Source organism: Arachis ipaensis, chromosome B04, assembly GCF_000816755.2.
Source record: "Arachis ipaensis cultivar K30076 chromosome B04, Araip1.1, whole genome shotgun sequence".
NCBI lineage: Eukaryota > Viridiplantae > Streptophyta > Magnoliopsida > Fabales > Fabaceae > Arachis > Arachis ipaensis.
Window position 1 is genome coordinate 104,841,819 of NC_029788.2, and position 24,311 is coordinate 104,866,129.

At 37.3% G+C, this 24,311-nt stretch overlaps 1 protein-coding gene and 1 pseudogene across 18 annotated transcripts; both read right to left on the reverse strand.

Annotated features, from left to right (window-relative positions):
• Positions 10,930-18,340, reverse strand: LOC107636912 (annotated as a pseudogene).
• On the reverse strand, positions 19,075-23,790 carry LOC107639678. Of its 18 annotated transcripts, none has more exons than XR_002361464.1 (12): positions 23,174-23,790; positions 22,892-23,018; positions 22,705-22,804; positions 21,587-21,829; positions 21,293-21,496; positions 21,115-21,177; positions 20,651-20,698; positions 20,143-20,308; positions 19,921-20,040; positions 19,746-19,824; positions 19,470-19,662; positions 19,075-19,395 (listed from the first exon to the last, which is right to left on the reverse strand). XR_002361464.1 is itself a non-coding variant. In XM_021121449.1 (6 exons), exons 2-5 carry the CDS (start codon positions 23,056-23,058, stop codon positions 21,778-21,780), a joined length of 432 nt encoding a protein of 143 aa, XP_020977108.1. In that variant the 5' UTR covers positions 23,059-23,092; positions 23,174-23,790; the 3' UTR covers positions 21,402-21,496; positions 21,587-21,777. The 18 variants fall into 18 exon arrangements, 1 of the variants encoding a protein (XP_020977108.1); XR_002361463.1 differs by having other exon boundaries at positions 20,143-20,325; XR_001620269.2 differs by lacking the exon at positions 21,115-21,177.

Here is a 24,311-nt window from a genome sequence, read left to right on the forward strand (position 1 = left end):
TTTGTGTATTTTTTAAAATTTTTAAAAAAAAAGAATAAAAAAAATGATAATAAAAAAAAAGAAAAATAATATCAAAATTTTTTACATAAAACACTAAGAGAATTTAAAAATTTTTTTTAAAGAAAGACAAGCTCAATACACTCGATGGAGTGTACATAATTGAAAGAGCGAAACTCTCGCACGATCTAGAATTTTTACAAATAAATTCGCGTTGTAAGTATAGCTTCTAGACCGACAAAAATTCCTTCTTTACAAAAGTTTTGGTTGTCACAAGTAACAAACCCCTTTAAAATTGATAACCGAAGTATTTAAACCTCGGGTCGTCTTCTCAAGGAACTGCAGGGAGGTGTTCTTATTATTGGTTATGAGTTTTGTAAATTGGGGGTTTTGAAAGTGAGGAACAAGTAATTTGAATGACAAGTAAAATAAATAAATAACTGTAAAATAAACTCTTGGCAAGGTATGAAAACTGGAATTCATATCCTAGTTATCCTTATTGTAACACCCTAATATTCAAATCCTTATGCTGTAGAAATCCAAAACAAATTGGCAAACCCAAACAATTCAAATATATGCAAATGATGAATGCCTGCCCTATGGTTGATGATATCATCTGTCGGTTATATAGCCAACCCGACATGTCCTGGTAGCTAACAATTGGACAGAAACACCCCTTGCGGAGCAAGTAGGTTTGAGCTACAACCCCCTTGCTACTGCCCGCTCAACCCAGAGCCAGTGAAATAATCACTACTGCGGCTACTACTCAGGCGGGTGTCTAAAAGCTCAACCTGGAGCGAGTGGATTCACCACTACTGCCGCTACTACCCAGGCATCGCAATCTCTGACCTGGAGCAAGTGGGACGAACCACAACCCTTGCTACTACCCAAGTATCACAAATAAACATTTATTCATAATCACCCTTCATTATTATCAATCCTCAGACAATGACCCGGAGCAAGCGGGACGAACCACGACCCTTGCTACTACCCAGGTATCACAAATACACATGTGTTCAAAACTCCATAATTAAACTCATTTATCATAAACATCCTTTCCCGTCTCATATCCGGAGCAAGTGGACAACGCCACTGCCTACTACCCGGGGTCACACATCACATTTCAACCTTTTTTCATTGTTATCCATGTAACACATTCATTTATTAATTATATAGGCATTTATACTCAGCCATAAACAATAATGGCCTTGCCGTAACCCGGCAATAACTCAGCCATCCGGCCCATGGTTCAATCAAGAACCGGCCATTTATCAATAATTATAGCCTTTCGGCTCATGGCTTACACAGTACTTCCACCGTCACCCTCCATATCTCATATAATCATATCTGATCATCATTGATCATAACCTTTTCCCTTGCTTCACTTGCAAGTTACCACATCCCCTAGTTCCTTCCTCATTGCTAGGCATATCATAATGATTTAATACCTAAGGGATGAGATTGGAGGTTTAGAAGTATGAGATTTGGCTTTAAAAACTCAAAAACCATCTTTGGCATGAAAACAGGGCCACGCGTACGCGCACTCCACGCGCACGCGCAGATGGCCAAAAACTCATCGACGCGCAAACGTCATACGCGCGAACGTACCACAAAATCAATACTCATTACCCAGTACATCAAATTCTCAATACACCAAGCATACAAGGTCACACAATTCTCAACCCAATTATTAATTCACGTTACATATCAACTATGCATATTAGCACCAACCATTTACATAATCCAAACTTAATCCTAGGGGCATCTAGCCTAGGAATTCTCATCACAACACATGGTACTTAAATGAAACTTAAACCGTACCTCTTGTAGCTAAACCAATTGAGCCTCTTCTTTGGAATTCTTCACGAACCTTAGCTCCAAGCCTTACCAAAGCTCCTCAAGCAATACCAATCTTCCAATTGTGCACCAACATCACCAAATACATTAACATAACCAATGTCACATACATACATCAACCTAGGGCTCATAAAAATGACAAATCACAAGGGTTTGAGCACTTCTTACCTCAGCCCATATGAAGTAGGGATAGAACCCACTTAGAATCCATTCTCTTTTCTCTATTTCAGCGCCCCAACCTCTCTTTTAGGGTAAAAATGAGCTGAAATGCTCATAACTAATATTTATATATGTTGGGTCTTGGGCCCACTTAGGCCCAGTTCATTTATTTTTGTCCGTTGGCTCAATTTTTGGACCAAAACCTTTAAGATTAGCGCTCTAAATCGCACTTCAAATATTTCTACCTCCCCTAATTATAATTCCTCATTTCTTAATCTTATTTACTCATAATCAATTTTCTCAGCTGCAGTACCAGACAGGTCTCAGCCGGTACTGCCGGTCAAAATTTCACTGCGCGCTTTTATGCAGAAAACTATGTTTTCCGACTCGGAAAAATTCACTGAATCCAAATATCATATTTAAATCATCAAATTCCAATTGCCAAATCTTCCAACCATATTCGCTCCTACTTAACTCATTATTTAATTAATTTCGGTTAGACCGGGTATTACATTCTACCCCCTAACAGAAATTTTCGCCCTCGAAAATTTCATCCATCCCTACGAGTACGCGAGCATAGTATGCCTTTATATCAAATGCATAACAGTTCCAAGGTCCTTTTACTCTGCGCGCTTCCGTTGCCGCGCTCTGATTTCTCTATTCCTGAGGGTCTCGGTCATTCGTTCAACACCGACCAACAGCCTTGTTCCTTACTTTTACCGTCTCATCAACTCACACCTTATTAAATCTCGAATCATGTCATCAATAAGATTGCCATCATTGATAATCATATCCATTATCCTACATCACTATAATCAATCAAAGCTTTCTTCGTTTTTAAAATTCAATGAGTTTGGACTAACAAGCTGACAAACTCTTAAGAATCCGCTTTCTTTTAATAATCTATAAAAGCTTTCGAGACACATCTCTTTTGTTGAAGTTACTCAGATCAAAAATCATTTTCAAAAATATAACCAACACTCCTCCAAATTCTTGAAAAAAAAAATTCAACAGCACATCCCCAAAAATTGGAGTTTACCACCCTTCACGGGTTCCCTCAAACCAATCTCAGTACCGCATCAGCATTGCAATTAATTCCAATTATCTAGAATCATTATCTGTATAAGCTCACTAAACTTTTAAGTACTCTAAGCATAAAGCATTTCTAATCACACCCCACTTTTCCTTATTATTACCATACTATGCTAACGCTTTAGCAAGCTTCCGCTATGCCACTTTGATTTCTCGTCAAGTATTAGTTCTATCACTTATTTCCTCAAGTACTCAACCACAACTTAGCATGACTGGAATTTCAAATCAATGTTTCCAAATCCATCATTTAGGACCATTCCGTATCTATTTAAATCAAAGGAACTAAAAGTCACGGGTTCAATCCGTTTCACCAAAAATCCAGAAATCAACCAACTACATAACAAGCACAACACATCATTCTCAACAGAAAATCATTTACATCACAGGCATTTATCCATTTGTATTAAGGCAATTCCTTACTCGGACCATCCGGTTTGCTTCTCAGTCTAATATTAAGCTCGACATTCCCAGCTTTACTGTACAGGCGGTATTATAAAATCACACACTGTCATTTAAGCCTGATTATTGCAATTACCTCAATCTTACTGCCGCAATCGGCCCGCATCCTGACTCTCTCCTTGTTGGCAATTTCTTGATACATGCCCTGGTAACCCGCACTTGTAACATACACCTAACCCCAATCGGCACGGCCTATTTGGGTGATGACTTCCACATCTCTGACAGCTCGAAACATCAAAAGCAGCCGCTGCCCGTTTTCCCTTACCGTTTCTTTGAGACTCCTCACTCGTCGCAAAGTTATTCCGTCCTTGGAGAAAGTGTTGTATGTATCCTCTCCCCTTAAACTCTTGACCCCTTGTTGGGTATTCTTGATTGTGCTCCATGCGGTGGGACTCCCGACAGTCATTCTTCGCCTCAATAGCCTTCCTCACGCATTCTTCAGCAATACGGCTCTTGTTCACAAGTTCGGAGAAGACCCTAATCTCCATCGGTCCAACGGAGCTCAGGATTTCACTTCGAAGTCCTCCCTCATACTTAATACACTTCCATTCCTCGAAGTCTCCCGGAGCTCCCTGACACATGCGGGAAAACCTAAATAGCTCCTCAAATTTGTCTGTATACTCAGATATGGACATATCACCTTGCTTCAGCTGCACTAACTCCAATTCCTTGGCTGTTCTGGCAGAATTTGGAAAGTACTTCTTATAGAATTCCACCTGGAAGGCATCCCAAGTGATAGGATCATTCCCCTGTTGCAGGAGACATCGAGCCCCTTACCACCAATGCGATGCTTCCCCCGTGAGCAGATAGGTAGCAAATTCAACACGCTGCTCTTCAGGCACCAACTGCGCTTGCAGTGCTCGCTCCATGGCCTGAAACCAAGTATCAGCTTCAGTCGGATTGGTGGTTCCCTTGAACTTAGGTGGATTAACCTTTAAGAAAGTTGCCAGTATCATCGGGCCCTGAGCTTCCCTTCTGCCAATGCCATTATTGTTTATCTGTTGCCCAAGAGCCTCTGCAGTGGCTTGCATAGCAGCAGCCATATTCTCCAACACCGCCATAAGGTTTACCGGGTTATTCGGGTTGACTTCCGGTTCCTGCGTGCTAGTACGATCTCTCTCACGTCCCCGACCGGGTCCACGAGGCGCCATCTGGTTCCTATACACACCAAACAATCGATATCAAGTTGATTCCTAGGTTCTCGCTAATCCATGAATAGGCAACTGTCATAAGGGAGTGCTAAATTCAATTCATGTTTCACATGTTTCCCAACTCGCTGACTCTTCCACGAATCAGACTCAGAATCATAAGCAAAACCATCACCAGTTGTTCTGCCTCAGCAGTTCTATATCAATACATCATCATGCAATCGCATCATCAGTTCATCCCATCAAGAACAGCCCTCACACCCACCGACACCAGCATGAGGGGCCTCTCAGTTGTACAAACACAAGCAATACAGGCAAGTAATACACAAACATGATACTAGTAGAACAAGTAGCATATAGTCAGGTAACATGGCATATATGATGTAGAAATCCAAGACAAATGGCAAACCCAAACAATTCAAATATATGCAAATGATGAATGCCTGCCCTATGGTTGATGATATCATCTGTCGGTTATATAGCCAACCCGACATGTCCTGGTAGCTAACCATTGGACAGAAACACCCCTTGCGGAGCAAGTAAGTTTGAGCTACAACCCCCTTGCTACTGCCCACTCAACCCAGAGCCAGTGAAATAATCACTACTGCGGCTACTACCCAGGCGGGTGTCTAAAAGCTCAACCTGGAGCGAGTGGATTCACCACTACTGCCGCTACTACCCAGGCGTCGCAATCTCTGACCTGGAGCAAGTGGAACGAACCACAACCCTTGCTACTATCCAGGTATCTCAAGCATTGGCCCGGAGCAAGTGGGATGAACCACAACCCTTGCTACTGCCCAGGCATCTCAAACATATATTCATTCAATCTCAATTCATATTATCAACATTCATTGTTACCAAATCTCAAACATTAACTTGGAGCAAGTGGGACGAACCACAACCCTTGCTACTACCCAAGTATCACAAATAAACATTTATTCATAATCACCCTTCATTATTATCAATCCTCAGACAATGACCCGGAGCAAGCGGGACGAACCACGACCCTTGCTACTACCCAGGTATCACAAATACACATTTATTCAAAACCCCACGATTAAACTCGTTTATCATAATCCTCCTTTCCCGTCTCATACCCGGAGCAAGTGGACAACGCCACTGCCTACTACCCGGGGTCACACATCACATTTCAACCTTTTTCATTCTTATCCATGTAACACATTCATTTATTAATTATATAGGCATTTATACTCAGCCATAAACAATAATGGCCTTGCCGTAACCCGGCAATAACTCAGCCATCCGGCCCATGGTTCAATCAAAAACCGGCCATTTATCAATAATTATAGCCTTTCGGCTCATGGCTTACACGGTACTTCCACCGTCACCCTCCATATCTCATATAATCATATCTGATCATCATTGATCATAACCTTTTCCCTTGCTTCACTTGCAAGTTACCACATCCCCTAGTTCCTTCCTCATTGCTAGGCATATCATAATGATTTAATACCTAAGGGATGAGATTGGAGGCTTAGAAGCATGAGATTTGGCTTTAAAAACTCAAAAACCATCTTTGGCATGAAAACAGGGCCACGCGTACGCGCACTCCACGCGCACGCGCAGATGGCCAAAAACTCATCGACGCGCAAACGTCATACGCACGAACGCGCCCATATGAAGTAGGGATAGAACCCACTTAGAATCCATGTTGGAGTATCCCTAAACACCCAAAATCACAAGATTTCAACACTAACTATCCAAAAACGTGTAACAGTGGGGAATTTCGAAAACTGGGAAGAGATGAATGAAATATTCACCACCAAACTTAGATAGAATTGTAGAGGATAAGAAGATCAACGCGTGGCCGCAAACGGCTCGTCAATCGAAGCTCCGTAGCTCAAGTTATGGTGGTTTGAAGATCAAAGAGAGTTAGGTTTTCTCTCTTCTCTTCTCTTTTCTCTATTTCAGCGCCCCAACCTCTCTTTTAGGGTAAAAATAAGCTGAAATGCTCATAACTAATGTTTATATATGTTGGGTCTTGGGCCCACTTAGGCCCAGTTCATTTATTTTTGTCCGTTGGCCCAATTTTTGGACCAAAACCTTTAAGATTAGCGCTCTAAATCGCACTTCAAATATTTCTACCTCCCCTAATTATAATTCCTCATTTCTTAATCTTATTTACTCATAATCAATTTTCTCAGCTGCAGTACCAGACAGGTCTCAGCCGGTACTGCCGGTCAAAATTCCACTGCGCGCTTTTATGCAGAAAACTATGTTTTCCGACTCGGAAAAATTCACTGAATCCAAATATCATATTTAAATCATCAAATTCCAATTGCCAAATCTTCCAACCATATTCGCTCCTACTTAACTCATTATTTAATTAATTTCGGTTAGACCGGGTATTACACTTATCAATGGTGATGATAATGGGGTTTTAATCCCACTTAGTTAACCTTTATTAAAGTAAAGGGAGGTCAAGTGGACTAATTAGTTTGATCCTCAGGTTCTAGCCAATTCCTAAGAAAGGACTAGAGTTATTGGAACCCAATTCAATTAGCAAAAATAACAATTATTAATCACGATGAGTTTGATAACTCAAGAGTCTTCAATTGATCAATCAAAGCCAAAAGGAAAAAATCTAAATTATTTATATAAATAAAGGAAAGCAATCATAATTCTGAAATACCTCAAGTTGCACTAATAAAGATATCAAATGTAACATGGAAAAGTTCATAAATTAAATTGGGAAGGTAAATAAAAGGAACATTGAACCTGGTAATTAAGCAGAAATTGTAAGTTGAAGTAATAAAAGTCTTAAATCCTTTAAGAGGAATCCTAATCCTAAATCCTAAGAGAGAGGAGATAACCTCTCCCTCTAAAAACTACATCTAAAGTATGAAAAGTGAATAATTGAAGGCCTCCCCATGAATGGATGCATTCCCCCACTTTATAGCCTCTAATCTGTATATTCTGTGCCAAAAATTGGTTCAAAAATAGCCCAGAAATCGCCCCCAGTGTATTCTGGTACGTACAGGTCGCGGAAAAGTGGTGTGGAAGCGTCGTCCACGCGTTTGCGTGGATTGCGTTTCTGCCAGGTCACGCGTCTGCATGAACCACGCGTTCGCATCGCCTGGCTTTGGGGTAGCTATGGAAAATTATATATCAAATTGAAACCACGGACGTTAGCTTTCCAACGCAACTGGAACTGCATCATTTGGACCTCTATATCTCAAGTTATGACCGTTTGAGTGCGAAGAGGTCAGGCTGGACAGCTTAGCAATTTCTTCAACTTCTTGTATTCCTTCCACTTTTGCATGCTTTCTTCCCATCCTCTGAGCCATTCCTACCCTATAAGCTCTGAAATCACTTAACGCACATATCAAGACATCTAATGGTAATAAGAGAGGATTAATATTAGCAAATTAAGATCAAAGAAGACATGTTTTCAATCATAGCACAAAATCAGGAAGAAAAATGTAAACTATGCAAATAGTATGAATAAGTGGGTAAGGACTTGATAAAAACCACTCAAATGAGCACAAGATAAACTATAAAATAGTGGTTTATCAACCTCCCCACACTTAAACATTAGCATGTCCTCATGCTAAGCTCAAGAGAAGCTATAAGAGTGAATGAGGAAAGTAAGAAAGTATGAAATGCAACCTATCTATATGAATGCAACTCCATGCAATATGTTTCTACCTACTTGGTTAAAAGTAAATAAATTCTCTAAGAATAAATATGAACTGGATTTCACTAATTCAAATCATAAAAATGAAGTACAAATAGGTTTGTAGAAGAAAATAGCTCATGAAAGCCGGGAACAAAGAATCGAGCATCGAACCCTCACTGGGAGTGTATGCACTCTAATCACTCAAGTGTTTTAGGTTCGATTCTCTCAATTCTCTACTAACCTTGCTTTCTAAGGCTTGCTCTTCATCTAACAATCAACATGAATTTAATGCACAGATACACATATCAAGAGGTCTTTAAAGGGTTGTAATGGGGTTAGGGTCAAGGTAGGATTGTATTTGGCCAAGTAGACTAAAATCTGAATCCTTAATTAACTTAAACTTTCCACCTAACTTTAGACAATCTATGTAATCATAATACCACATCTAACTATCCATTAACCATGTTTTTCACATATTCATGCATTCTAATTTCAAGTACAGTACATATGCATTGCTTTCACCACTTACCTTGGGGCATTTTGTCCTCTTTTTGCTTAATTGCTCTTTTTTTTCTTTCTTTTTCTCACTTCTCTCTCTTTTTTTTTATATATATTTTTTCTTTCTTTTCTTTTCTTTTTCTCAATGCATATGATTAAATTATTGGATGCATGAATCATGTCCTAAACATTTTTTTTCACATTTTCAGAAAATTCTAACATACTCAATTCTCAAACCAAATGTTTCCAAATTCAACTTTTCCCGTACTTAATTCATGAGCACTCTCACTAGTCTAAACTAACCAAGGATTCAAATTAAGGACATTATTGTTTTTCGCTTAGAGTTAATGATGTGCTAAAGTAAAGAACAAAGGGGTAAAATAGGCTCAAAATTGGTTTGCAAAGAATAATGAAAAGGGTAAGGCCATATGGGTGTATGTAAGCTCAGTGAAATAAAGGCCTTGAATCATGTAAGTGTATGCATACATCAAACCATGGAAATATAGAATTAAGCAAGATAAAGATCACAATTTTAGAGAGAAAAACACACACCAAAAATAAAATATTGGTTGGTAAAATACAACCAATTCAAATAGGCTCAAAAATCTCACAGGTTTTGTGTGTTCGAGCTCTAAACCATGTTCCAGTATAATATTTCTTCAAACAAGTGTAACATTAAATTTTATTCAAATTAGTGAAATGCTCTAAAAGTTTTTTGAAAAAGAAAATATTTCTTCAACCAAGTGGTAAAATATGCAATCAAACATGTAAATGCAACAACTAACAAGGAAAATAAACCATTGGTGTTGAGATAGAAGAGTAACTAACCCATGGAGATTGGTATCGACCTCCCCACACTTAAAGATTGCACCGTCCTCGGTGCATGCTAAGATGTACAAGTGGACGGGTTGCTTCAACTGATACTTTTCTCCAAAGATTGTGCAGGTGGACTTGTTTGTCTTCCCATTAAGAAGCTTTTCCTCTCCCTTTGTGGTGGCTATCCTGAAAGAAGAGGGAAAAGAAGAAAATTAACCCAAAATAAAGATAGAAAATAAATAAAATATGGGTGTTAATGCCAGATAATAAGGGTCTCAATTACATGGTAGCTACAGCATGCAAGTGAGAGAATAGTAGAAGTACATGGCAAATCAAGAGTGCAAAAAATTTACAACAATGGGAAAGAGAGTGGGTAAGGAAAGATAATATAAATTCATGTCAATACAAAAATAATACAGGTATAAAAGATTGGTATTGATTTAAATAATATTACCTAACCAGAATAACACAAGTCACTAAGCACCCAAAATAATTCAAGAGAAGATGCAACAGTTAAATAAGAAAATTTTAACACCAAAGGAAAAATAATGAATTTAGAAAAGAAACAAAAATATGCACTAAATTAAAATGCAATGAATGAAATATGCAAATAAATTAAGTAAAATAGAATGAAGGTGAAAAGGAATGAGAAGTGAAAGAAATAAAGTAAGAAAGAAAGAAGAAAAGATAGAAGAAATTAGGATTAGAAAAGAAAATAGAAGATAATTGGCGCTGATTTGGATGAGTTGTGCGGCGCAGGCGACGCGGACACGTGGGTCACACGATCGCGTGGCCTGATTTGTGCGATTGGCGCGAGTGCAGCCTCGTGTTCGCGCAACTCTCTGTTCGAAACTCTTTTCGCCAGATTTTTGGGTGACGCGGTTGCGTGGTTGACGCGATCGCGTGGATGGCCATATTTTGAAAATGATGCGGACGCGTGGGGCACGCGTTCGCGTGGTAATCCGATGCGGTTTGGATTGGATGAACATTTTTTGGAAATCCGATCCAATCCGATCCGATTACAAGCAGTTTGGATTGGTTTGGATCCGCGGTTTTTTAAATACAAAATAATAACTTAATTTATAAAGTTATATAACCTGTCCAATAATCCATCATAATAATAAAACACAATTCAACATAATAATAAAACAAAAATTCCATAAAACATTATAAACTAACATGTCCAATTGTCCAACAATCCAACATATTCAACAAGTCTTGATAAAATAATAATTCTTTAGCATCAAAATAACTAAACAAGTCTCAACAACACAAAATTAAATAACATAGAAAAGTCTTATCCCTCGCAATTTGACTTAAAACAGGATATTTGTAATTGTTAGAGCTCACTTTCCACCAAGTTAAAATATCAAAACTACTTAGATCAATTGGTTTCTCCAAGGACTCCATGAGATATAAATCCACTTCATTTGTGTTGACACTCTCACTTGCTTGTACATCATTTTCAAATGCTGCCGCAAAGCGAACATCATCAAAGGCACTATCATCCATATCCACATCTTGGCTGTGTTGTGCAGATTGGTGTGCTTGATCACTATTGAGAGCAACCCTATAGCTGTTAAACAAGTCATTGAATACTTCCTTCACCTTACCACATAAGAAATCAGCATCATCCTTCTCAAACAACCTTTGAAAACTCCACTCAACAAACTTAATCTTGTATCTAGGGTCAAGTACCACAGCAACAAAAATTATCATATTCATGTTCCTCAAGTTACCCTAATATTTATCATGCTTAGCCTTCATTTTTGTAGCCATACCCTTAAGTAGTATGTCATTACTATCATCCCAAGTCTTCAAAGAACTAAGAATTGAACAAAAGTGATGAAAATATGAAGAAGAAGTCACAAATGTAGAACCCGAGACTTTTTTGGTTACATCAGAAAAAATCTTCAAAAATCTCACAAAACATCTTGCATTATCCCAATCTTCATTCTTTGGAATGCCCCTTGCATCATTACAAACTCAGCATCCCTCTCACTTAATCTCTTGAAGGCCTTTTGGAATTTTAAAGTACTACAAGCATTATGTAAGTGGAATTCCACCTAGTGGGGACATCTAATTACACACAAGAGTAGTCTTGGATCCTAGCCTCTTTAATGCAACTTTTAAACCTATCCATACGACTAGGAGAAGCACGGACATATCTAACAGCATTTCTAATTTTACTAATTGAAGAATGCATATCCTTCAAACCATCATTCACCACCAAGTTCAAGATATGAGCACAACACCTAACATGCAAATGTTCACCTTTTAAAGGATGTGAATTCCAATCTTCCATTCTACCTTTCAAGTAACAAATGGCAACATCATTTGAACTAGCATTATCAACTGTGATGCTAAAGACTCTACTTATTCCCCAATTCAAAAGACATTTTTCTATCTTCCTACCAATTGTTTCACCTTTATGATTCTTGATGAGACAAAAGTTAAGAATTCTCTTTTGCAACTTCCAATCTTGATCAATAAATGTGCAGTAAGGCAAAGATAGTTTAGATTTTGTACAGAAGTCCAACAATCAGTGGTCAAACACATACTTTGATTTGAGTTTATAAAGACACTCTTCAACTTATCTTTTTCATTCATGAACAAGTTCCAACAATCCCTAGCAACTGAAATTCTGCCCGGAATATGGAGTTTTGGCTGTAAAACACTCATGAAATAACGAAATCGCTCCCCTTCAACAAATCTAAAAGGCAACTCATCTATGATTATCATTCTAGCAAGAGCTTGTCTACATAAATCAGGATCAAATGATACAGAAGTCAAACAATTACCCAGCCCATTTCCTTCTTCTTTTTTAAGTTGCTGCATAACAAGTGTTTTTTGAGTGGGATCAAAGTGAATCTTTTGGAAATTTTCTACACTGACTCAACAAGTGACTTTTAAGATTGCTAGTACCATTTTTATGTGAATCAGTCGCATAAGATGCTCCACACCACTTACATATAGCCCTAGGTTTGGGACCACTATCATCTTTTTTAAAATGCTCCCAAGTCCAAGATCTAGGTCTAACAGGTTTTTTAGTGTTACCTGTACCTTGTTCCTCAGACTGGCCAGGATTAGGTGACTCATTAGCAACATTTGCTTTGCCTCTCCTCCTCTTAGATCTAGTTCCTTCATTGTTCTGATCACTGTGCGGCGGCAGTGGCGGCAACGATGGTGGCTGTGTCTGCGTCTGAGTTTGTGGCTGCGATTGCTGCTGTGGAGGCGGCATTGACTCTAACTGTCCTGAAGATCTGACTGATTCAAAAGTGGATGGAGTAGCACTGGTAAATCCTGGCTCGCTACTTTGAACATCCTGTGATAACAAAGAATAATTAATCAGTTTATGTTATTTTAATATTTTCCTCAATTAATTAACATATTGAGTTGTTACCAACATACACATTACACAATAAAAAAATTACCTCAGGATATGAAGCTGACAATGTTGATCTTCAAATTAAAAGCTAAAATCAAAGTGAACAAATATAAAATTTACAAAAGTACAACACAAAATTTAGTATAACAGATTCTCAAAGATAACAAGAACAAATTGTCAAAAATAACAAATTTAACATAATAGATTGTCAAAGTAACAAGAACAGGTTGACTTCAAATTCAATACATTAACAGAAATAGAAGAGAAAAACTATTTCTTTTTATTTTTAATAAAAAATCATCAAGAAAACAGGGTTGGGGGTGGTTCGTGGATATTATTATTATAACTCTGGTTTGAAAATCAAATGTTGATTATTTGATGATTGAGCTTAAACTAGACTAGAAAACCGTGTGCACTTTGATATGATCATCATATAAAAAAAAGTAAAAACTCACTGAGAAGAGGAGGTGGCAACGGCATTGAAGAGGAGGCAGCGGACGATTTTTATATATATATATATATATATGCAAAAATGCAGAATGCAGTATGCAGATGTTATGAATAATTCCAGGTTCAATGAAATAAAATAAAATTCAAAAACAAACAAAACTAAATAAAATTATAATTGGAAAATGAACGATCATACCATGGTGGGTTGTCTCCCACCTAGCACTTTTAGTTAAATTCCTTATGTTGGACATTTGATGAGCTTCCTGTTATGGTGGCTTGTGTTTGAATTCATCCAAAAATTTCCACCAATGTTTGGAATTCCAGTAGCCTCCAGGATCCCAAACTAGGCGCAGAAAGCCTTCAAGCAAGTTAAAGCAAGTGACAAGGCCCCAAGAGTGTTGATTGCCAGAATGAATTTCGGGGTCCCAAACCTTGCTTTTGCCCCCATCTTCTTGTTGATCATTAGTGTTCCAACCGGGGGGCAGGCAATCTGAATTCTCACTAAAGCGACCAAACAACTTCCTAGACCCATTCAGTTGAGCTTTACACCAACCTTTGCATTTAAACTTTGAGCTTTCCACCATATTGAATCTTGCATGACGACTCCTACCACTAACCATCTTCCTCTTACTCTTAATGCCACAAAGAGCTCTAAGTTGACCATCCGTCTCCAGTAGCCCATATTCAAGTGGGAAGGTAAAGGTCAAGGATAAAAATTTTACCCACTTGAACGTTGTGTTGGACGGTAATGGCCTTGGGAGAGGTGTTTCTAATGAACTTACAAGCTCTACTCCCTTGTGCTATTCTCTGACAACTTCCACCTCCTTGTAAGCTTCTTCAATTTCAACCTCTTCCTCTTGGTAGCTTTCTTCCAATTCAATCTCCTCTTCACTGCTTTCCAAGGGCATGAGAGGTTGTGCTTCTTCTTCTTGAATCTCCATCTCTTGATCGACCTCTTCCAATTCCTTAACCATGACATGCCTTGGAGGTTGTACACCCTCCTCAACATCAAATGCAACCGTCTTGGAAGGAGGCTCTATGTCTTGACTTTCCCATGGAGGTTCAGCATCTCCTAAGTCTGTAACCACTTCTTCCTCTGCAACTATTATGGCTTCTTCCACTTGTTCCAATATAAAGCCATGTTCCTCATTATCCACTAAAGTTTCTAGTGTCTCCTTCATGCTACGCTCTTCTTTAGATTCTCCACATGCAGCCATGGGAGTATTTTGAGTTCTCAGATGTCGGGAAGCTATTATATTTACTAACTCGCCTAAGGCGGCCGCAAAATTTAGCACACTCTTATTCATCTCTTCTTGCCCTTGAAGAATAACACTAAGGGCACTGTTATCCAATGGAGGTTGGGGTGGATAGGAGGGTTCATTATTTTAGAGAAAGGGTTCATAATAGGAAGGTGGTTCTTCTTGATAAAGATATGGAGATGGTGAATATTGAGGTGGTGGTTCTGGGTGTGGTTCATATGGTGGTTGGTGTGGTGGATATAGGTTAGGGTCATATGGTGGTGTTTGGTGGTAAGCAGCTTGTGAGTATGGTGGTTCAAAGTTGTGTTGAGGAGATGGTTCTTAAGCATATGGTGGGGCTTGTTGGTAACTACAAGGGGGTCCACCATAGTCATCATCTTGGTATGCATCACAGAATGGTTGTTGGTTATAGTGCGTTGGAGGGGGTTGTTGCCAAGAGGGTTGATCAAATCCTTGTGGCTCCTCCCATCTTTGATTCTTCCAACCTTGATGTCTATTTTCATTATAGTTTCCTCTTCCTGCAACATAATTGTAACCAGACTCATAGCCAAAGGGGTGAGAGTTCATAGTAGCAAATAAAATTAAAAACGAAAATAAAAATAAATTGAAATTAAAAGGTTATTGAAATTTAAATTTTGAAAATTAAATTTTGAAATTTGATTTTTTTTTTTTAAATAAGATAAGATAAGATTTTGAAAAAGATATGAATTTTGAAAAAAAAAAGATTTGAATTTCGAAATTTCATATTTTGAAATTTTGAAATTTGAATTTTAAATTTTGAAATTTGAATTTTGAAAATTGAAATTTGAAATTTTGAAATTTGAATTTAAAAATTTTTTAATTTGAATTTTGGAATTTGAAATTTGAAATTTGAAATTTTGAGTTTTAAATTTTGAATTTTTGAATTTAATGAGGAAAGATAAAAACCATAAAATGACACCAAACTTAAAATTTTTAGATCAAAACGAAGAAAACAACTAAGAACAACTTAAAGATCAAGATGAACACGAAGAACAAATTTTTGAAAAAAATTTTAATAACTAAATAAAAATCAATAACCTCTTAATTTATGAAAAAGCAAAAATAAAAACAAAAATAAAAGCAAATAAACAAGCAAAAAGTAAATATTTACAATAACCAATAATAAGGCACACGTTTGCAGTACCCCGACAACGGCGCCATTTTGAAAGAGCGAAACTCTCGCGTGATCTAGAATTTTTGCAAATAAATTCGCGTTGTAAGTATAGCTTCTAGACCGACAAGAATTCCTTCTTTACAAAAGTTTTGGTTGTCACAAGTAACAAACCCCTTTAAAATTGATAACCGAAGTATTTAAACCTCGGGTCGTCTTCTCAAGAAACTGCAGGGAGGTGTTCTTATTATTGGTTATGAGTTTTGTAAATTGGGGGTTTTGAAAGTGAGGAACAAGTAATTTGAATGACAAGTAAAATAAATAAATAACTGTAAAATAAACTCTTGGCAAGGTATGAAAACTGGAATTCCTATCCTAGTTATCCTTATCAATGGTGATGATAATTGAGTTTTAATCCCACTTAGTTAACCTTTATTAAAGCAAAGGGAGGTCAAGTGGACTAATTAGTTTGATCCTCAGGTTCTAGCCAATTCCTAAGAAAGGACTAGAGTTATTGGAATCCAATTCAATTAGCAAAAATAACAATTATCAATCACGATGAGTTTGATAACTCAAGAGTCTTCAATTGATCAATCAAAGCCAAAAGGGAAAAATCTAAATTGTTTATATAAATAAAAGAAAGTAATCATAATTCTGAAATACCTCAAGTTGCACTAATAAAGATATCAAATGTAACATGGAAATATTCATAAATTAAATTGGGAAGGTAAATAAAAGGAACATTGAACCTGGTAATTGAGCAGAAATTGTAAGTTGAAGTAATAAAAGTCCTAAATCCTTTAAGAGGAATCCTAATCCTAAATCCTAAGAGAGAGGAGAGAATCTCTCCCTCTAAAAACTACATCTAAAGTATGAAAAGTGAATAATTGAAGGCCTCCCCATGAATGGATGCATTCTCCCACTTTATAGCCTCTAATCTGTGTATTCTGGGCCAAAAACTGGGTCAAAAATAGCCCAGAAATCGCCCCCAGCGTATTCTGGTACGTACAGGTCGCGGGAAAGTGGCGCGGAAGCGTCATCCACGCGTTTGCGTGGATTGCGTTTCTGCCAGGTCATGCGTCCGCGTGATCCACGCGTTCGCGTCACCTTACTTCGGGGCAGCTATGGCAAAATATATATCAAATTGAAGCCCCAGACGTTAGCTTTCCAACGCAACTGGAACCGCATCATTTGGATCTCTTTAGCTCAAGTTATGACCGTTTGAGTGCGAAGAGGTCAGGCTGGACAGCTTAGCAATTTCTTCAACTTCTTGTATTCCTTCCACTTTTGCATGCTTTCTTCCCATCCTCTGAGCCATTCCTGACTTATAAGCTCTGAAATCACTTAACACACATATCAAGGCATCTAATGGTAATAAGAGAAGATTAATATTAGCAAATTAAGACTAAAGAAGACATGTTTTCAATCATAGCACAAAATCAGTAAGGAAAATGTAAAACCATGCAAATAGTATGAATAAGTGGGTAAGGACTTGATAAAAACCACTCAAATGAGCACAAGATAAATCATAAAATAGGATTTATCAATAATCAAAAAATAAATGCTACCCAACCCCTATGTCATCTTTGACATAACCATCAACAACATGAGTTAGTTTCCATACCACTTTTTGGAACAACAAAACGATCTAGCAACACAATCCACCACAATTGTTGCCTTATTCTGAAAATTGTGTTCATTTTTACACAACCAGACATTCCATATAACTGAGAAGAATCCCACTAACCATGTTTTACGCTCGTCTCCTCTCATAGGCATCATCCTCCAACCCTCAAAGTGTTCTTTTATGGTCCCTGGGATACTCCAAACACGACCCACATGAGTAATCCATGCACACCATACCTGCCAAGCAAACTCACACATAACAAAAAAATGTTGTATAGATTCAACTTCCTTATTACACATAACACAAATGTTATCATTCCGATCAATGATACCCAATCTACTCAAACGGACTTTTGTATTGACTCGCTCTACTAGCACGAACCAAGTAAATAGCTCAACTTGAGGGGGCACTAGTCCTTTCCAGATTCCATTTGTGAACTTGTAGCTAAGGATATCATCCGTCAGAGTCTGTTCCTGCAAAACCTGCGCAAATGAGTTAGTAGAATAAACGCCTTCCTTGTCAAATTTTCACACCACTCTATCTTATACTCCTGCTATCAATCTCACAGCGTGCAAGATATCAAGCAGTTGATTCAAGTTTTCAGTCTCCCATTGGCGGAGTTCCCTCCTCCATTGGAAGTTCCACACCCACTCTATCCCATCCCAAAACCCACAGTCTCCAATTACGGATCTTTTGTTATTTGAAACCAAGAAGAGTCTCGGAAAGGAGTCTTTTAACTTCCCAGACTGTAACCATGTATCCTTCCAAAATCTTGTTGATCTACCATCTCCTACTTCCATAGCAAGTCCATCAATCATCTTTTGTCTGACATTTTGCTCTTTTATTTGTAGTTGACATATATCTCTCCACGGGCCCCCTTTTACTGATAGATTTTGAGTAGACAAAAGTTGTCTAGGTTTCAGATTATTGCACGAGCACACAATTTTCTTCCATAGTGGACAATCTTCTTTAGAAAATCTCTACCACTACTTGAATAATAATGCGGTATTACGAACCACACAACTAAAAAATGGATTAATACAAACAGATTTACAGACAGATTTAGTCTTTATTACAGACGGATTTTTGGTTACCGACGGATTTTGTCCCTCTGTAAAAGTCCCGTCGGAAATTATTTACCGACGGATTTTTTTCCGTCGGAAAATTATCGACGGATTTTTACCAATTACCGATGGATTTTCCCTTTGTAAATTTTCCATCCATTTTCAGAAGTCGACGGATTTTTTGACGAATTTTCTGTCTGTAATTACAGACAAATTTTTAGACGGATTTTCTGTCTGTAATTACGGATTTTTTGATAGATTTTCTGTCTGTAATTTGAACCTTGGAAAATCATCTCACACTCTAATTACAGACAGAAAATCCGTCTATAAATCCGTCAGTAAGGTAAAATATTTTTTTTATTTTTTCAATTACAAAATAAACTTGTTTTCATACAAAATAAATATAAATTTAATACAAATTTTATCTAATTTGTATTCAAATATTTATAATATTTCGAAAAATAAATAAATTCATTGTATTATCAAACTAAAAGAAAATTACTATAAACAAACAAGTCAATATATTTCAAAATATAAACAAAGTGTTGATACATCAATTATAATAACAAGTAACAACCATACATCAACAAAGTGTATTGATACATCAACTATTGTCCTCTAATTAAGTCAAAATATACAATAAGGTTGCTTAATTAGGTTCTAAAATTGGAACTTCATCTGTGCAGAAACCATTCATCATTATTGTGTCCATTGATTCAAAAAGTGGGGTCATGAATTGATCCTCTGCCTCAGGCTTCTCTGCCTCCTTAGATTTTTCCATTTCTCATCTGTTTTCCAAGTATCAAATTCTGACAAAAATAAAAAAATAGTGACAACATAATCTATATACAATGTATTCTTGAGATGAATAAGTGAAGCTCACCTTAACATCTGGTCTAGTTCCAGTGACTTTCGATTTGGGGCTGCAAGTTTAATAGAAGAAAAAGAGAAAGATAAATAAGTGAAGCTCACCATTGCATGCAAAGCATCCTGTAACTTGGCAATTTCATGTGCCTTTTCCTCTTCCAAATCAGTTTGTAATCAGTCAAAAAGTAAATAAGTTTATGGTACAAGACCTGTTGGATATCAAAGCAGTAAACTTAGAGAAAATGTTTGGGGGAAAACATGGTGCATATTTCAAGCAAAACTAAAAATGTACCATTAAGCACCTCCATTTTGATTTAGGCCATCTGTATGGATCCAAATCACTCATTCCAGTCACTATACCACTAGTACACCTGCAAGGTAAGAAGATTGATTCATGTTCCTCACAGGATATAAATTTTCGTGAGATATATGCAGCTAAAATATTCATAGCTATTGCCACTGTTGACCTTCTTTCAGGTGATTCATCCATTTCAAATTTCACTTTGAATCTTGTGCCAATGGTCACCGGATTCTTGATGCTTTTGGCATACTTTTGATAGGATACAACAAAATCTGCATGAGTTGCCCTGCAATGTAGCAAGTTAAATGGCTGAACATTTAATCCCTACACTGGATTTGCATATTGATAAGAACTAAGAACAGAAGAAAATATCTTTCTGATCTATTACCTTGGACTGTAGAAAACATGAAACATGCTTTTTGCTGATATAGCATTAGGCCACAGAAGAAAGGAAATTGGGATAACAACTCTGGTTACCAACAATAGACTCAGGAAGACCATTTCTTGGTCGAACAGCTCTTCTGATTCCCAATCTCAATTCTCCATTTTCACCCCTACAAAATATATATAACTAACAGGCATTTGTACATTATTATCCTTCATTTTTCATGCTTTTAAAGTTTACTAACTCATAATAACTTCAAGATTCTACATAGTAGATTTTGATTTCATTTTGCTAATTTGGTACTTTAGAGCCACTATGACAAGAACATATTTTGACCAATCCAATAAATAGGACAATACTAACTATATCCAAATATTTTTAGTTTGCCAGTTGATAATTACTTTCTGCTAAATATGGCAACAAACATGACATTAAGAATTTCAAGAACATTTGTTGTGTTTCCAAGGCAGATTTGTGCCAATTAAGAAGTCCAAGATCAACATATACATACCTTAGGAAAAGCCCAGCATCACAAATAGTATTAATAGTCAAAATAGTCCTGAAAGATCAAATATCTCAAATTGGTCCTGAATCTGCCAAAATAATTCACTACTATATCATTTTAGAACTAATTGGAAGCATTTAATCTTGACGATGATGAGCATGTTTAAGAAATAAGTTGAATATAAAGAGCAGATATTCATACCACATCTGCAAAAACTATTTCAGATATAAGTATTTAAGGTGTGTGAATTGTGTTCAAGAATTTATACACCAAATAGATACCAAGCATCTAATCATATCCCATAAAACTTGTCAGTCCAAGAATTTATAATTGAAGGTCTGTGAATTGTGTTCAAGCCAACCAAATACTCCAAATAGATACCACAATGATTTTGCCATTTTGGTACTCAAAACCAGCAAAACTAGTCAAGAGAAATTGAACTAGGGTTGCAAGACACATCAAACACTCACCTAATGCATTGAATTAGAAGTTTTCCTTACATTTCTCTATATATAAGTAGAAACTTCATATCCCTGTCAGTCATAACATGAGATGATTTTTCATACCGTCTAGAATCTTGATGCTTAATTGACAAAAGTGATAAGAAGCAGCAACATAGTCACAATCAATTTGAAGTCAAAGTATTACCTTCGATTTTCTTGATCAGTTCTTCTTCTGAGACGTGTGATTTCTCAAGCTTCTTCCCAATTTTAGTTTCCCACATCTCGACTAGTTCATTCAGAGAATAAACGTTTTCTGAGGGTCTCAAGTACAACACTTTGTTCAAGGTACGGGGTTCATCAACTGTGCTAATAGTGAAGGCAGCGACATCATTTTCCTTAACAAATACGCCTGCAAAGAAACCCTTCATAAATAAGCATCAAACAAAAAGAATAACAATTACGTGATAAGAAATTAGCAATCGTCTTCGATCAAATAGACCTTTTGTGTTCCCATCACCAAATATGGTAACCTTGTCACTAGGAGGAGCATTTAAGCCTGGCTGAACAAGAGAAGGGAGCAAAATCTTCATGAAGAAATTGCGGCAAATGTAGGTATATGGAATGCGTTCGGCCTCAACTATCTAGCAAATTTTGAGTTTGGGTGCGTATAAATTACGGCCATCCTCCAGGTCATATATTGAACCTTGGTAGGGTCTGCTCCAAATTCAGCTGAGATAAATCTCTGAAGAGACCAAAATAAACAACACATCATTGAACATATCTTACAATTCAAATATTCAATAATACAAGCACCATTGGCAATACATACTCACTTGCAGATCAGAAATGGTGGGAGCATATATCTTAATAAATGAAATATAGTAAGACTGTTGGTAACAACTTTAGAAACGGATGCTCCAAAACTAAATTAACCAATTCCGCAAGAAATTGAAGCAGAACATTAGAAACGGCCTAAGAATCAGCATTTTAAGAGAATGTTAACAAATAAACATAAGGACTTGAAGGTTGAAAGGCTCATTATTTGACTGAAAAGCGCAAGCATGTTTTCTTATGCCAAATTAATTTACCATTGATCTCCATAGAAGTAGTGTAAGAGCATATAATAGTTTCACATGTGAGGATTTTACACAGATATGAATATCAGTCAGGTTCTATAATTTAATTCCGTCTATTTTGGCTTCATTTAAGCAGGTAAAACCAGCCAGTAACTACCTTCTCTTGTGTCCCATTGATATAGGCCTCCAAGCTTCCAAAAGAAGAGAGGCATTATAGCTGTTTGAATCACTAGAAGTATCATATTTCATTTTCCTTTCATGACAGTTTCCCTTCATATAAACCAACTTTAATTAAAGGTAAATTAAAAAAAAAAGAACATTACCTCACTTTTCAAGTATTTTAATTCTCATATCTAAAATTTTGGTTCCCATTGATTCAAAACTGAATTGTTAAAGCTAAGCTAAGTGTTACATAACATAAATTCGTTGCTGCTACATAACTTATAAAGCATATTCAATAGGAAAAAGCAACTAATATATCTGGAACTTAGGATTCAAACAAACAAATTTCATGAAATCTTATGGAAAACCTGAAATATACCATTGGCATACTACAAGAGCAACTAATCTGACCAAGTTGATCCCGAGAATATTCATGAGAATTTCCACATTTGTGGCAGTAACCAATATAGCCATAATGCCTACAATAACCATATGAGTTATAAATCAAATCAAGGGAGTAACACAAACAAGATCAAAGGTGCAACACAAGCAGAGAAGTACATTACCTACTGTCATGAATCTTGCCACGATTTAATCTGAGTAAGACTCTAAAAATAGGTCCGTGATACGCATAGTACAAAAACAAGGGAGTAATATGATACCCTAACACTGTAGCCTCCCTGGCAGCTCCACCTGTAAGCATTTGCAAACCAACTTCATTCGAATATGGCATAGGGCACACATAGGCTCCATATGCAGCTAAAGAACTAGCAATAAAAATAGATAGTAGTTACAGAACATGTCAAAACTTGCCTAGTCACATTGAATTTCTAGATAGTAGTGTTTACCTCTGGAAGCATTGACGAGAGCGAAGAAGCTCTGTTCAAGGTCATGGATGAAATCACCTTCCTTCTTTTACAAGAAGAGCTTGATGTGACGGTAGCTTTCAAACATGATTCGAACCTCATCTTTGTTCCTCTGCTTGGTGACGACCTCATCTCGTGACAGAGGCGGAGGAGGAGGAGTAGGCAGACGAGCTAGGGTTTGAGGAGATTGTGGCGGCGGTGCTAGCGGCGGTGGTGTGGCAGTGGAGATTCCGGAAGAGTGTCGTGCTTTCGCTTCTTCAATAGCTGCTCGGTGGACGCCATTGGTTATGGTTAGTGCCGCTGAATGAACGATCGGTGCTGTAGTTTTATAAAATCGCGAAGGTAGACAAAGGCGACGAAGATGGTGGCAGAGAAATGCACATTAAGGTTCGAAAGGGAATGACGCGAGCAACACACATAGAAGAGCCGGGAAGGGGTGTGACGGGGCGATGGAAGTTCAGTGCAATGGAGGTTCAGTGCGGCGACAACACAAGGTGTGGCGGCGGCATAAGGTGCGATGGCGGTGCAAGGCTGAGAAGCACTGCCAATAGAGCATTTGGAGGGGAGGGTGTGGAGGTGCGGGGAAGAATATGTGAAATGAGGGGATTTTGTAACGCTGAACTTTATTTTAATATTTCTAACGGAAAATTTTAAATTACAGACGGATTTTCCCGTCTGTAATAATTTAATAAACACAGTGTTTTGGTCCATTTAATTACAGATGGATTTTTCGTCTGTAACTGTTTTTTACAAAAAAAAATTTAATTTTTTCGACAGAATTACTGAGGGATTTTCTTTTCCGTCTATAATTTATGCTAATTCATTTTTTTAGTTTTCCGACAAAAAATCCTTTTGAAATTTCGTCTGTATTTCCGTGGGATAAAATCCATCGAAAATATCCGTCTGTAATAACTAGTTTTCTAGTAGTGCCATCGCATCTCCCACACCTACCCCTCCTAGTTTCTTCAGTGCCTGTATCATATCCCACTTTACCAAAGCCAACCCAGGTCGACCATTAAATTGATCTTTATGCCATGTTGCAAAACAGTTTTTTTGTTTAGGATTTAAGAGTGCACAATTCAAATTTAAAATAAATTTGTTTAGATAAAAATAAAATCCT

Bases quoted from the DNA above. Each gene is read 5' to 3' on its own strand.
- LOC107639678 (XM_021121449.1), bottom strand. From the start codon at position 23,058: ATGCCATATTCGAATGAAGTTGGTTTGCAAATGCTTACAGGTGGAGCT. The intron at 22,805-22,891 runs GTAATGTACTTC...TGGTTATTGTAG, and splicing joins GGCAAGATTCATGACAGTAG to GCATTATGGCTATATTGGTT. The intron at 21,830-22,320 runs GTAGTTACTGGC...TGGTCTCTTCAG, and splicing joins TCAATGGGACACAAGAGAAG to AGATTTATCTCAGCTGAATT.